General features: G+C 61.9%; 1 protein-coding gene across 1 annotated transcript; it reads right to left on the reverse strand.

Annotated features, from left to right (window-relative positions):
- Positions 1-570: 570 nt before the first annotated feature.
- Positions 571-13,947, reverse strand: LOC126911270 (uncharacterized; the record flags this gene model as incomplete). Its single annotated transcript, XM_050697364.1, has 2 exons — positions 571-1,644; positions 13,227-13,947. Coding segments are annotated over 2 exons (1,795 nt in total), but the record flags the coding sequence as incomplete, so codon positions are not given.
- Positions 13,948-14,459: the final 512 nt, after the last annotated feature.

The following is a 14,459-nucleotide window of genomic DNA, read 5'->3' on the forward strand; positions in this document are numbered from 1 at the left end:
CCCGCCAGTTCTCCACACGTGCGGCCAGCACTGGGGAGGCAAAGGTAACGTCCACTATGGACCCACCCTGCCGCCGCACGCATGTTTGAACACTCCCCCTGTTCAAGAGGGAGAGACCAGAGGAGGCTGCCCACGCCTCAAGCGCCCGCCCACGAGCGTCGGTGGCAGAGTTGCCCCACGTCTCTGACTTGGCGTTCAAGTCCCCCAGAACGGAAACCTGTCGAGGCGCCATCCTGCCGACTACGGCCGCAAGTCCCTCGAGGAAATCCTCGAAGGCCTGGAGAGGGCGATTTGGGGAGAAGTAGACCCCCACAAGGGCCAGGTCCCCCCACACGGCGGCCACGTATCCCGATCCTCTCTCTAGAAGCGAGAGGGGAGGGGAGTCTGTGGAAGACCGTGCCGCAATCGCGACTAGGCCATCCCTGTCGCCCAGCCAACGGTCGGGAATCCGGTAGGGCTCGGCAACTACCGCTACGTCCACCAACCAATCTGCCATGGTCTGCACCAGCAGGTCCTGGGCCGCTCTGCAGTGGTTGGTGTTGGCCTGTAGGATGAGATGATTGCGCCCCATTATTCAATCATCTCATCTCCCGCGTCAGCGACCGTGACCGGGGTAGCGGTGGCGGTAGCATTGGCAGCGGCAGGACGCTTTGGCGCCTGCATTTTGCCCTTCTTGGTGGGAGGAGTACACTTCCTCCCAGCCATGAAATGGTTCGCTGGGCGACCACTGGCCGCGCACACAGCACAGTGCGGCGTGGTGGCGTCACAGGACGCCGCCAAGTGCCCCGACTTGCCGCAACGGTAGCAGGTGTCTGCCCTCTCCGCGCTGGACGGACACATGTATCGGGTGTGGCCAGTGCCGAAGCACTTGAAGCAGCGCAGAGGTTGCTCCTCGAGTGCTCGGACCACAGCTGAGCTGAACCCGATCAGCAGCCGTCCTTTGGTTCTGTTCAGGACGGCCTTGGCTGCGGTGACTGGGCAGTCCACACGGGTCATGCCCAGGCCGCGGCGGCCAGTCCAGATGGTCCGACCATGCACCGCCTCGACGGAGCAGCCTCCTGCTGCTGCAATGGCCGCAACCACTTCGTTCATGGAAACTGAATCATCGAGATCCACAACCTCCAGTGTCGCGGACTTGACTGGTCTGGCGACCTTTGCCACGTCCGCGATGCCCTCTCGCAGCTTAGCCGCGAAGAGATCCGCGTTTTGCGAACCCGCGGCCCCGGGGAACTCGAATAATCGAGCGCCGGTTTGGGTACGGCGACACTTGATGGGGCCGATGCCCAATTGGATGGGGTCAGCGAACCCACGAGCCCGCGTCAGCACCGACTCGTATGTTTCACCCCTTTCGGCGGCCTCTGGAGTGATGGTCACCGTCACCGCCGCCGACCTGGGAGCCGCTAGTTTCACACCCTTGTTTAAGGGAGCGGCAGGAGCCCTATTGGCTGCAGGAGCAGCCGGGGTGATTTTCGGGACCGTCTTCTTCTTTTTCCCTCTTTTCACTACCTCCGTCCACGTCTCGGTGGGAGGGGTGGCGGAAGGTTCCCCCGCGTCGTCCTGCTGGCTAAGAGGAGGAGCTGCTTGGACGGTTCCAAGCTCGACTTGTGCATCTGCACATGTGCTGGGCGCAAGTGGAGCTGCCGCCTGGGACTTTTTCCCTTCCCTTTGCCCTTAGAGGGCTTTGGGGCCTGGGGTTGCCCGCTGGTGGATGGGACCGTTGCCGGTGCCGGCATCGCAACTGGCGCTCTGTCCGCCGCGAGTGGAGGACGGATGCGCTTTTCCGGCAACAGCCGATCCTCTATACCTGCAAAGCAGGCTCTGGTGAAGGCTCTCTCCTCCTGAGTGACCTTGCGGATGATGTCCTCAAGGTCGGAGGAGGAGCCTGTTGCTGCTGAGGTTTTGGGGGCAGGAGCCGTGGCTTCAGCCAGCTTTTTATGCAGCTGGCTTACCTCAGCCTGCAGGCGATCCACCCGCGCCTGCAGCTGCCGCGACTCGTCCGTGGCCGTGCGCTGCACCAGTTCCGCAATAATGCCGTGCAAGCTGGCTGCACGGCATTTAAGGGCCTTTTGAAAGGTTCCCTTGAGGTTGGAGGACTTGGAGGCCACCTCCAAAATCTCCTCCTTGTCCTCCAGCGCCATTTGCGCTAGCTCGGCCACTGAGTGGTCTGCGTACAGGACGTTGGAGGCCCCGTAGCCGGCCCTGGACCGTGCAGCACCGGTTGCGCGCTCCTTGGCGGCGACCTTTTCTTCTAGGTCCTTTTGAACCTCCACCCGCTTTGCTTGCGCCAGAGACGCCCTCAGTTGGCGTTGAGCCTCATCAAGTCCCACATCGTGGGAACTTGATTTCGCCTTCACCTTTTTATTCCTACCAAGAACTGATTCCGAAGAATCGTCAGATTCTTGCCTCAGGTAGGCCCGCTTTAGGTACCGACTGGTACTGGCGACCGCCTCGGTCACGGACTCGCAGTCCGACGAGTCGTCCGCCCGACAAAACAAACTAGCCGCAGATGGTGCGCGGCTAGTTTCCGACGCAGAAATGTCGTCAGGTTGGCCCTGAAAAGGGCCGTTGGGTTGGCCCTGAGAAGGGCCGTTGGGTTCGCCCTGAGAAGGGCGTTTTGATTGGAAGCGCCCGGAGGCGTCCCGCAAAGGCTTCGATGGCATCGAAGAAAAGTCTTGTTCGTACTCAACCGCAATGAAGGAAAGTGTACGAAAGCACAGCGCTCGTTAGCCGCCGGTCTGCCACTCCGTTACGGTGGTCAGACACGGCGTTGCCCGGGGATCACTACGTGGAAGTCAGCACTGTGGGGGGATCCCCTCCCCAACCTAACCTAACCTAACCTAACCTAACCTAACCTAACCTAACCTAACCTTTTTTTTTTTTTTTTTTTTTTTTTTTTTTTTTGACCCTGGGAAAAATACTTTATGTATCGTCCTCCCGTCGGGGGACGGGAGGGATATGTGGGACTCTCCGGTAGAAGCCGGCATACCCACTAAAAAACCCAGGAGCACACCCGCATCGCCAGTTAGGGGGTCTGGGAGACCGGCTGAACCTTTACTACCAGAACCCCCTCGGCGGAGCCCACCTGTGGTGGCAGGCCATTACAAGCCCCTCCCTAGCATGGGAAAGGGGCATCGGGAACGGTCGTGTGCCAACCGCTCCCGTCCCGCGAGAGGTGAGTAGTGCAATGCAGGTGTAGGCGCCCCCGCGCCTAGCACCCGCTACTCACCCCGGGAGGGAGAAGACGGTTGTATTATCGTCTTCTCCTGCCGACTCTTCTTCGTCGGAGCGCTGGAGCGAGAGCGTCTTCCTCTCGCTCACGCTCCGCCACCTCCTTCTGCGATATTACGCACTCGCAGAAAGAGGCGACCGCCGCCCATGCCTCCTCACTCCCCAGCATAGCGCGAACAATGGAAGGGAGCGAGAGGTCTGCTCCGACCGCCGCAACCAAATTCTGCCGCGGCTCGGACCACGATGGGCACTCCTCCAGAGTATGCCGCACCGTGTCCGCTGTTGCGCCACAGTGGTGGCACGACGGGCTCTCCTCCCGCCCGATGCGGTGCAGGTATGAGCCAAAACAGCCATGGCCTGTCATCACCTGCACCAGGCGGAAGGAGAGGAAACCAAACGGCCGCTCGAGCCAAGCCTGGAGGACTGGCCCGATGGCGTCCAGCGTTCGTCTGCCAAAGGCAGCAGCGGCAAGGTCGTCCGCCCAATGGACGACGATGGCCTCCTTGGCCTCCTGCCGCACGGCCTCCCTCACCTCATGAGCCGGGTGCTCTCCGCGCGCCCTCCGCTCTGCCGTCCAATCATAGACTCTGGCGAGCACCCACGCCTCCAGCTCCCACGGAGGTGTGCCCGCCAGTGCGCATGCCGCCGCGAAGCCCACTGTGCGGTAGGCCCGCGCCACCCGCTGAGCGATAGCCCTTTGGGGCACACGAAGGGCGGTGGCATTCTCCCTTCTGTGTAGGGAGTCCGCCCAAATCGGAGCCCCATAAAGGGCCATGCTCCTGAGAATGCCGGCGTACAAACGCCGGCATCGCGCGCTGGGCCCCCCAGATTTGGCATAAGCCACGAGAGGGCATTCGCTGTTCTTAGAAGGCGCTTGGACAGCTCGGCGAAGTGCGGGCCGAAACGCCACCTGCTATCTAGAATGAGGCCCAGATATTTTATCTGGCCCTCTACGGCGACCCTGGTGCCGTCCACATAGATGTGGGCGTCGGGAGGGGGGCGCTGCCTCGGGCCGTGGAAGAACACGGCCTCGGTTTTGTGCAGCGCCACCGTCAGCCCCAGGCGGTGGATCCTGTTGGCAACCAGGGAGCCGCCCGCTGATGCCAGGTTGGCCGCCGTCGTGAAGCCCCCGCGGGCAGTGAGGAGAGTGTCATCCGCGTAACATATGACACTCGTCCCGCGGAGGAGCGTTCCCCGCAGGAGCCAGTCGAAACCAACGTTCCATAGGAGGGGTCCTAACACTGACCCCTGCGGAACGCCGGACTCCACGACGTAGCGCCGAACCTCTCCGTCTCTGTCGACAAGGACGACAGCCCTGTCTGCCAAGTAATCGGCCAGTAGGCTCCGAAGGTATTGAGGCACCCCGTGGAATCGGAGCGCCTCAATGATGGTTGAATGGGGGATGGAGTTGAACGCGTTGGCTATATCAAACGACACAGCCAACAGTCCATCCCCTTCTTCCACGGCCTCCTTGACCTGGCCCTTGAGACGGGTCAGGGCATCTATTGTCGACCGCTGGGCTCGAAAACCGAACTGAGCGTCGGAGAGATCCGGTCCAACGTTGGCAAGATGGCGGTTGAGGCGGGCAGCGATGATCCCCTCGAACATTTTTCCGACCTCATCGAGCAGAACGATGGGCCGGTATGCCGAGGGGAGTCCGCCGGGCGTCCGTCTTTGCGCAGCAGGCACAGTTGCCCTTCCTTCCAGGGTTTCGGGAACCTCCCCGTTGCGAGACACGCGCTGAAGAGGTCCCGAAACCGCTCCTCCATTTGGGAGGCGGCAATGGCCACTACCCTAGCGGGGATACCGTCTGGGCCGGGGGCAGTTTTCTTTCCCCGGAGGCGGACTAACGCCGTGTGAAACTCGCCTTCCGCGACAGGAGGGACCTGTACCTCCGCCTCCATATCCCGAGGGGGATTCATTGCTGGAGGGGTGAAATCGGCGTTCCGGCGCGGGAACAGGGACAGCACCACCTCATCCAGCAATGAAGGCTCAAGGGTCTCGGTCACCGGGGGACCTGAGGGGCGCAGTTTGTTACGCGCCGCCCTGTATGGTCTCCCGAATGGATCGCCGTCTAGTGTCTCCAGCAGCTCGGCTCTCGCTGCGTCTTTGGCGGCGCCGATAGCTGACTTGAGGGCCGCCTTTGCCGCCTTGTACGCTTCGTACAGACGGTCCTCGTTTGCTTCGTCTCGGTGCCGCCGGCGACGACTCCGCGTGAACTGGCGCTTTGCGGCCATGCACGCTGCCCGCAGCTGCGCCAGCTCCTCCGACCACCAATACACGGCACGGTTTGGAGGCGGACGACGAGTCCGAGGCATGCTGGAGTTACACACTTCGGTCAGAGACCCTCTGAGTTGTGACGCCGCGGCGTCAACGTCCAGGTCAAGGACGGCAGGGGGCGAAAGCCAGTCCTGCAGGAACGCGGCCTCTTTTGCAGCCTCCCGGTCCAAGCGAGTGAGAGCCCAACGCGGAAACGGGGATCGGCCCGACGATGTGGAGTTCCCCCGTCGGCTCTGGGTGGAGATTTCGAATCGAATATATCTGTGGTCCGACAGAGTCTCCACCATGTCCACCCGCCAGTTCTCCACACGTGCGGCCAGCACTGGGGAGGCAAAGGTAACGTCCACTATGGACCCACCCTGCCGCCGCACGCATGTTTGAACACTCCCCCTGTTCAAGAGGGAGAGACCAGAGGAGGCTGCCCACGCCTCAAGCGCCCGCCCACGAGCGTCGGTGGCAGAGTTGCCCCACGTCTCTGACTTGGCGTTCAAGTCCCCCAGAACGGAAACCTGTCGAGGCGCCATCCTGCCGACTACGGCCGCAAGTCCCTCGAGGAAATCCTCGAAGGCCTGGAGAGGGCGGTTTGGGGAGAAGTAGACCCCCACAAGGGCCAGGTCCCCCCACACGGCGGCCACGTATCCCGATCCTCTCTCTAGAAGCGAGAGGGGAGGGGAGTCTGTGGAAGACCGTGCCGCAATCGCGACTAGGCCATCCCTGTCGCCCAGCCAACGGTCGGGAATCCGGTAGGGCTCGGCAACTACCGCTACGTCCACCAACCAATCTGCCATGGTCTGCACCAGCAGGTCCTGGGCCGCTCTGCAGTGGTTGGTGTTGGCCTGTAGGATGAGATGATTGCGCCCCATTATTCAATCATCTCATCTCCCGCGTCAGCGACCGTGACCGGGGTAGCGGTGGCGGTAGCATTGGCAGCGGCAGGACGCTTTGGCGCCTGCATTTTGCCCTTCTTGGTGGGAGGAGTACACTTCCTCCCAGCCATGAAATGGTTCGCTGGGCGACCACTGGCAGCGCACACAGCACAGTGCGGCGTGGTGGCGTCACAGGACGCCGCCAAGTGCCCCGACTTGCCGCAACGGTAGCAGGTGTCTGCCCTCTCCGCGCTGGACGGACACATGTATCGGGTGTGGCCAGTGCCGAAGCACTTGAAGCAGCGCAGAGGTTGCTCCTCAAGTGCTCGGACCACAGCTGAGCTGAACCCGATCAGCAGCCGTCCTTTGGTTCTGTTCAGGACGGCCTTGGCTGCGGTGACTGGGCAGTCCACACGGGTCATGCCCAGGCCGCGGCGGCCAGTCCAGATGGGCCGACCATGCACCGCCTCGACGGAGCAGCCTCCTGCTGCTGCAATGGCCGCAACCACTTCGTTCACGGAAACTGAATCATCGAGATCCACAACCTCCAGTGTCGCGGACTTGACTGGTCTGGCGACCTTTGCCACGTCCGCGATGCCCTCTCGCAGCTTAGCCGCGAAGAGATCCGCGTTTTGCGAACCCGCGGCCCCGGGGAACTCGAATAATCGAGCGCCGGTTTGGGTACGGCGACACTTGATGGGGCCGATGCCCAATTGGATGGGGTCAGCGAACCCACGAGCCCGCGTCAGCACCGACTCGTATGTTTCACCCCTTTCGGCGGCCTCTGGAGTGATGGTCACCGTCACCGCCGCCGACCTGGGAGCCGCTAGTTTCACACCCTTGTTTAAGGGAGCGGCAGGAGCCCTATTTGCTGCAGGAGCAGCCGGGGTGATTTTCGGGACCGTCTTCTTCTTTTTCCCTCTTTTCACTACCTCCGTCCACGTCTCGGTGGGAGGGGTGGCGGAAGGTTCCCCCGCGTCGTCCTGCTGGCTAAGAGGAGGAGCTGCTTGGACGGTTCCAAGCTCGACTTGTGCATCTGCACATGTGCTGGGCGCAAGTGGAGCTGCCGCCTGGGACTTTTTTCCCTTCCCTTTGCCCTTAGAGGGCTTTGGGGCCTGGGGTTGCCCGCTGGTGGATGGGACCGTTGCCGGTGCCGGCATCGCAACTGGCGCTCTGTCCGCCGCGAGTGGAGGACGGATGCGCTTTTCCGGCAACAGCCGATCCTCTATACCTGCAAGGCAGGCTCTGGTGAAGGCTCTCTCCTCCTGAGTGACCTTGCGGATGATGTCCTCAAGGTCGGAGGAGGAGCCTGTTGCTGCTGAGGTTTTGGGGGCAGGAGCCGTGGCTTCAGCCAGCTTTTTATGCAGCTGGCTTACCTCAGCCTGCAGGCGATCCACCCGCGCCTGCAGCTGCCGCGACTCGTCCGTGGCCGTGCGCTGCACCAGTTCCGCAATAATGCCGTGCAAGCTGGCTGCACGGCATTTAAGGGCCTTTTGAAAGGTTCCCTTGAGGTTGGAGGACTTGGAGGCCACCTCCAAAATCTCCTCCTTGTCCTCCAGCGCCATTTGCGCTAGCTCGGCCACTGAGTGGTCTGCGTACAGGACGTTGGAGGCCCCGTAGCCGGCCCTGGACCGTGCGGCACCGGTTGCGCGCTCCTTGGCGGCGACCTTTTCTTCTAGGTCCTTTTGAACCTCCACCCGCTTTGCTTGCGCCAGAGACGCCCTCAGTTGGCGTTGAGCCTCATCAAGTCCCACATCGTGGGAACTTGATTTCGCCTTCACCTTTTTATTCCTACCAAGAACTGATTCCGAAGAATCGTCAGATTCTTGCCTCAGGTAGGCCCGCTTTAGGTACCGACTGGTACTGGCGACCGGCTCGGTCACGGACTCGCAGTCCGACGAGTCGTCCGCCCGACAAAACAAACTAGCCGCAGATGGTGCGCGGCTAGTTTCCGACGCAGAGATGTCGTCAGGTTGGCCCTGAAAAGGGCCGTTGGGTTGGCCCTGAGAAGGGCCGTTGGGTTCGCCCTGAGAAGGGCGTTTTGATTGGAAGCGCCCGGAGGCGTCCCGCGAAGGCTTCGATGGCATCGAAGAAAAGTCTTGTTCGTACTCAACCGCAATGAAGGAAAGTGTACGAAAGCACAGCGCTCGTTAGCCGCCGGTCTGCCACTCCGTTACGGTGGTCAGACACGGCGTTGCCCGGGATCACTACGTGGAAGTCAGCACTGTGGGGGGATCCCCAACCTAACCTAACCTAACCTAACCTAACCTAACCTAACCTAACCTAACCTTTTTTTTTTTTTTTTTTTTTTTTGACCCTGGGAAAAATACTTTATGTATCGTCCTCCCGTCGGGGGACGGGAGGGATATGTGGGACTCTCCGGTAGAAGCCGGCATACCCACTAAAAAACCCAGGAGCACACCCGCATCGCCAGTTAGGGGGTCTGGGAGACCGGCTGAACCTTTACTACCAGAACCCCCTCGGCGGAGCCCACCTGTGGTGGCAGGCCATTACAAGCCCCTCCCTAGCATGGGAAAGGGGCATCGGGAACGGTCGTGTGCCAACCGCTCCCGTCCCGCGAGAGGTGAGTAGTGCAATGCAGGTGTAGGCGCCCCCGCGCCTAGCACCCGCTACTCACCCCCGGGAGGGAGAAGACGGTTGTATTATCGTCTTCTCCTGCCGACTCTTCTTCGTCGGAGCGCTGGAGCGAGGGCGTCCTCCTCTCGCTCACGTTCCGCCGCCTCTTTCTGCGATATTACGCACTCGCAGAAAGAGGCGACCGCCGCCCATGCCTCCTCACTCCCCAGCATAGCGCGAACAATGGAAGGGAGCGAGAGGTCTGCTCCGACCGCCGCAACCAGATCTTGGCGCGGCTCGGACCACGATGGACACTCTTCCACAGTGTGCCGCACCGTGTCCGCTATCGCACCGCAGTGGTGGCACGACGGGCTCTCCTCCCGCCCGATGCGGTGCAGGTATGAGCCAAAACAGCCATGGCCTGTCATCACCTGCACCAGGCGGAAGGAGAGGAAACCAAACGGCCGCTCGAGCCAAGCCTGGAGGACTGGCCCGATGGCGTCCAGCGTTCGTCTGCCAAAGGCAGCAGCGGCAAGGTCGTCCGCCCAGTGGACGACGATGGCCTCCTTGGCCTCCTGCCGCACGGCCTCCCTCACCTCATGAGCCGGGTGCTCTCCGCGCGCCCTCCGCTCTGCCGTCCAATCATAGACTCTGGCGAGCACCCACGCCTCCAGCTCCCACGGAGGTGTGCCCGCCAGTGCGCATGCCGCCGCGAAGCCCACTGTGCGGTAGGCCCGCGCCACCCGCTGAGCGATAGCCCTTTGGGGCACACGAAGGGCGGTGGCATTCTCCCTTCTGTGTAGGGAGTCCGCCCAAATCGGAGCCCCATAAAGGGCCATGCTCCTGAGAATGCCGGCGTACAAACGCCGGCATCGCGCGCTGGGCCCCCCAGATTTGGCATAAGCCACGAGAGGGCATTCGCTGTTCTTAGAAGGCGCTTGGACAGCTCGGCAAAGTGCGGGCCGAAACGCCACCTGCTATCTAGAATGAGGCCCAGATATTTTATCTGGCCCTCTACGGCGACCCTGGTGCCGTCCACATAGATGTGGGCGTCGGGAGGGGGGCGCTGCCTCGGGCCGTGGAAGAACACGGCCTCGGTTTTGTGCAGCGCCACCGTCAGCCCCAGGCGGTGGATCCTGTTGGCAACCAGGGAGCCGCCCGCTGATGCCAGGTTGGCCGCCGTCGTGAAGCCCCCGCGGGCAGTGAGGAGAGTGTCATCCGCGTAACATATGACACTCGTCCCGCGGAGGAGCGTTCCCCGCAGGAGCCAGTCGAAACCAACGTTCCATAGGAGGGGTCCTAACACTGACCCCTGCGGAACGCCGGACTCCACGACGTAGCGCCGAACCTCTCCGTCTCTGTCGACAAGGACGACAGCCCTGTCTGCCAAGTAATCGGCCAGTAGGCTCCGAAGGTATTGAGGCACCCCGTGGAATCGGAGCGCCTCAATGATGGTTGAATGGGGGATGGAGTTGAACGCGTTGGCTATATCAAACGACACAGCCAACAGTCCATCCCCTTCTTCCACGGCCTCCTTGACCTGGCCCTTGAGACGGGTCAGGGCATCTATTGTCGACCGCTGGGCTCGAAAACCGAACTGAGCGTCGGAGAGATCCGGTCCAACGTTGGCAAGATGGCGGTTGAGGCGGGCAGCTATGATCCCCTCGAACATTTTTCCGACCTCATCGAGCAGAACGATGGGCCGGTATGCCGAGGGGAGTCCGCCGGGCGTCCGTCTTTGCGCAGCAGGCACAGTTGCCCTTCCTTCCAGGGTTTCGGGAACCTCCCCGTTGCGAGACACGCGCTGAAGAGGTCCCGAAACCGCTCCTCCATTTGGGAGGCGGCAATGGCCACTACCCTAGCGGGGATACCGTCTGGGCCGGGGGCAGTTTTCTTTCCCCGGAGGCGGACTAACGCCGTGTGAACTCGCCTTCCGCGACAGGAGGGACCTGTACCTCCGCCTCCATATCCCGAGGGGGTTCATTGCTGGAGGGGTGAAATCGGCGTTCCGGCGCGGGAACAGGGACAGCACCACCTCATCCAGCAATGAAGGCTCAAGGGTCTCGGTCACCGGGGGACCTGAGGGGCGCAGTTTGTTACGCGCCGCCCTGTATGGTCTCCCGAATGGATCGCCGTCTAGTGTCTCCAGCAGCTCGGCTCTCGCTGCGTCTTTGGCGGCGCCGATAGCTGACTTGAGGGCCGCCTTTGCCGCCTTGTACGCTTCGTACAGACGGTCCTCGTTTGCTTCGTCTCGGTGCCGCCGGCGACGACTCCGCGTGAACTGGCGCTTTGCGGCCATGCACGCTGCCCGCAGCTGCGCCAGCTCCTCCGACCACCAATACACGGCACGGTTTGGAGGCGGACGACGAGTCCGAGGCATGCTGGAGTTACACACTTCGGTCAGAGACCCTCTGAGTTGTGACGCCGCGGCGTCAACGTCCAGGTCAAGGACGGCAGGGGGCGAAAGCCAGTCCTGCAGGAACGCGGCCTCCTTTGCAGCCTCCCGGTCCAAGCGAGTGAGAGCCCAACGCGGAAACGGGGATCGGCCCGACGATGTGGAGTTCCCCCGTCGGCTCTGGGTGGAGATTTCGAATCGAATATATCTGTGGTCCGACAGAGTCTCCACCATGTCCACCCGCCAGTTCTCCACACGTGCGGCCAGCACTGGGGAGGCAAAGGTAACGTCCACTATGGACCCACCCTGCCGCCGCACGCATGTTTGAACACTCCCCCTGTTCAAGAGGGAGAGACCAGAGGAGGCTGCCCACGCCTCAAGCGCCCGCCCACGAGCGTCGGTGGCAGAGTTGCCCCACGTCTCTGACTTGGCGTTCAAGTCCCCCAGAACGGAAACCTGTCGCGGCGCCATCCTGCCGACTACGGCCGCAAGTCCCTCGAGGAAATCCTCGAAGGCCTGGAGAGGGCGGTTTGGGGAGAAGTAGACCCCCACAAGGGCCAGGTCCCCCCACACGGCGGCCACGTATCCCGATCCTCTCTCTAGAAGCGAGAGGGGAGGGGAGTCTGTGGAAGACCGTGCCGCAATCGCGACTAGGCCATCCCTGTCGCCCAGCCAACGGTCGGGAATCCGGTAGGGCTCGGCAACTACCGCTACGTCCACCAACCAATCTGCCATGGTCTGCACCAGCAGGTCCTGGGCCGCTCTGCAGTGGTTGGTGTTGGCCTGTAGGATGAGATGATTGCGCCCCATTATTCAATCATCTCATCTCCCGCGTCAGCGACCGTGACCGGGGTAGCGGTGGCGGTAGCATTGGCAGCGGCAGGACGCTTTGGCGCCTGCATTTTGCCCTTCTTGGTGGGAGGAGTACACTTCCTCCCAGCCATGAAATGGTTCGCTGGGCGACCACTGGCCGCGCACACAGCACAGTGCGGCGTGGTGGCGTCACAGGACGCCGCCAAGTGCCCCGACTTGCCGCAACGGTAGCAGGTGTCTGCCCTCTCCGCGCTGGACGGACACATGTATCGGGTGTGGCCAGTGCCGAAGCACTTGAAGCAGCGCAGAGGTTGCTCCTCAAGTGCTCGGACCACAGCTGAGCTGAACCCGATCAGCAGCCGTCCTTTGGTTCTGTTCAGGACGGCCTTGGCTGCGGTGACTGGGCAGTCCACACGGGTCATGCCCAGGCCGCGGCGGCCAGTCCAGATGGTCCGACCATGCACCGCCTCGACGGAGCAGCCTCCTGCTGCTGCAATGGCCGCAACCACTTCATTCACGGAAACTGAATCATCGAGATCCACAACCTCCAGTGTCGCGGACTTGACTGGTCTGGCGACCTTTGCCACGTCCGCGATGCCCTCTCGCAGCTTAGCCGCGAAGAGATCCGCGTTTTGCGAACCCGCGGCCCCGGGGAACTCGAATAATCGAGCGCCGGTTTGGGTACGGCGACACTTGATGGGGCCGATGCCCAATTGGATGGGGTCAGCAAACCCACGAGCCCGCGTCAGCACCGACTCGTATGTTTCCCCCCTTTCAGCGGCCTCTGGAGTGATGGTCACCGTCACCGCCGCCGACCTGGGAGCCGCTAGTTTCACACCCTTGTTTAAGGGAGCGGCAGGAGCCCTGTTGGCTGCAGGAGCAGCCGGGGTGATTTTCGGGACCGTCTTCTTCTTTTTCCCTCTTTTTACTACCTCCGTCCACGTCTCGGTGGGAGGGGTGGCGGAAGGTTCCCCCGCGTCGTCCGGCTGGCTCAGAGGAGCTGCTTGGACGGTTCCAAGCTCGACTTGTGCATCTGCACATGTGCTGGGCGCAAGTGGAGCTGACACCTGGGACTTTTTTCCCTTCCCTTTGCCCTTAGAGGGCTTTGGGGCCTGGGGTTGCCCGCTGGTGGATGGGACCGTTGCCGGTGCCGGCATCGCGACTGGCGCTCTGTCCGCCGCGAGTGGAGGACGGATGCGCTTTTCCGGCAACAGCCGATCCTCTATACCTGCAAGGCAGGCTCTGGTGAAGGCTCTCTCCTCCTGAGTGACCTTGCGGATGATGTCCTCAAGGTCGGAGGAGGAGCCTGTTGCTGCTGAGGTTTTGGGGGCAGGAGCCGTGGCTTCAGCCAGCTTTTTATGCAGCTGGCTTACCTCAGCCTGCAGGCGATCCACCCGCGCCTGCAGCTGCCGCGATTCATCCGTGGCCGTGCGCTGCACCAGCTCCGCAATAATGCCGTGCAAGCTGGCTGCACGGCATTTAAGGGCCTTTTGAAAGGTTCCCTTGAGGTTGGAGGACTTGGAGGCCACCTCCAAAATCTCCTCCTTGTCCTCCAGCGCCATTTGCGCTAGCTCGGCCACTGAGTGGTCTGCGTACAGGACGTTGGAGGCCCCGTAGCCGGCCCTGGACCGTGCAGCACCGGTTGCGCGCTCCTTGGCGGCGACCTTTTCTTCTAGGTCCTTTTGAACCTCCACCCGCTTTGCTTGCGCCAGAGACGCCCTCAGTTGGCGTTGAGCCTCATCAAGTCCCACATCGTGGGAACTTGATTTCGCCTTCACCTTTTTATTCCTACCAAGTTACAGATTCCGAAGAATCGTCGGATTCTTGCCTCAGGTAGGCCCGCTTTAGGTACCGACTGGTACTGGCGACCGCCTCGGTCACGGACTCGCAGTCCGACGAGTCGTCCGCCCGACAAAACAAACTAGCCGCAGATGGTGCGCGGCTAGTTTCCGACGCAGAAATGTCGTCAGGTTGGCCCTGAAAAGGGCCGTTGGGTTGGCCCTGAGAAGGGCCGTTGGGTTCGCCCTGAGAAGGGCGTTTTGATTGGAAGCGCCCGGAGGCGTCCCGCAAAGGCTTCGATGGCATCGAAGAAAACTCTTGTTCGTACTCAACCGCAATGAAGGAAAGTGTACGAAAGCACAGCGCTCGTTAGCCGCCGGTCTGCCACTCCGTTACGGTGGTCAGACACGGCGTTGCCCGGGATCACTACGTGGAAGTCAGCACTGTGGGGGATCCCCAACCTAACTAACTAACCTAACTAACCTAACCTAACCTAACCTAACCTAACCTAACCTTTTTTT

The sequence above is a fragment of the Spodoptera frugiperda genome, chromosome 12 (genome assembly GCF_023101765.2).
Source record: "Spodoptera frugiperda isolate SF20-4 chromosome 12, AGI-APGP_CSIRO_Sfru_2.0, whole genome shotgun sequence".
Classification (NCBI taxonomy): domain Eukaryota; kingdom Metazoa; phylum Arthropoda; class Insecta; order Lepidoptera; family Noctuidae; genus Spodoptera; species Spodoptera frugiperda.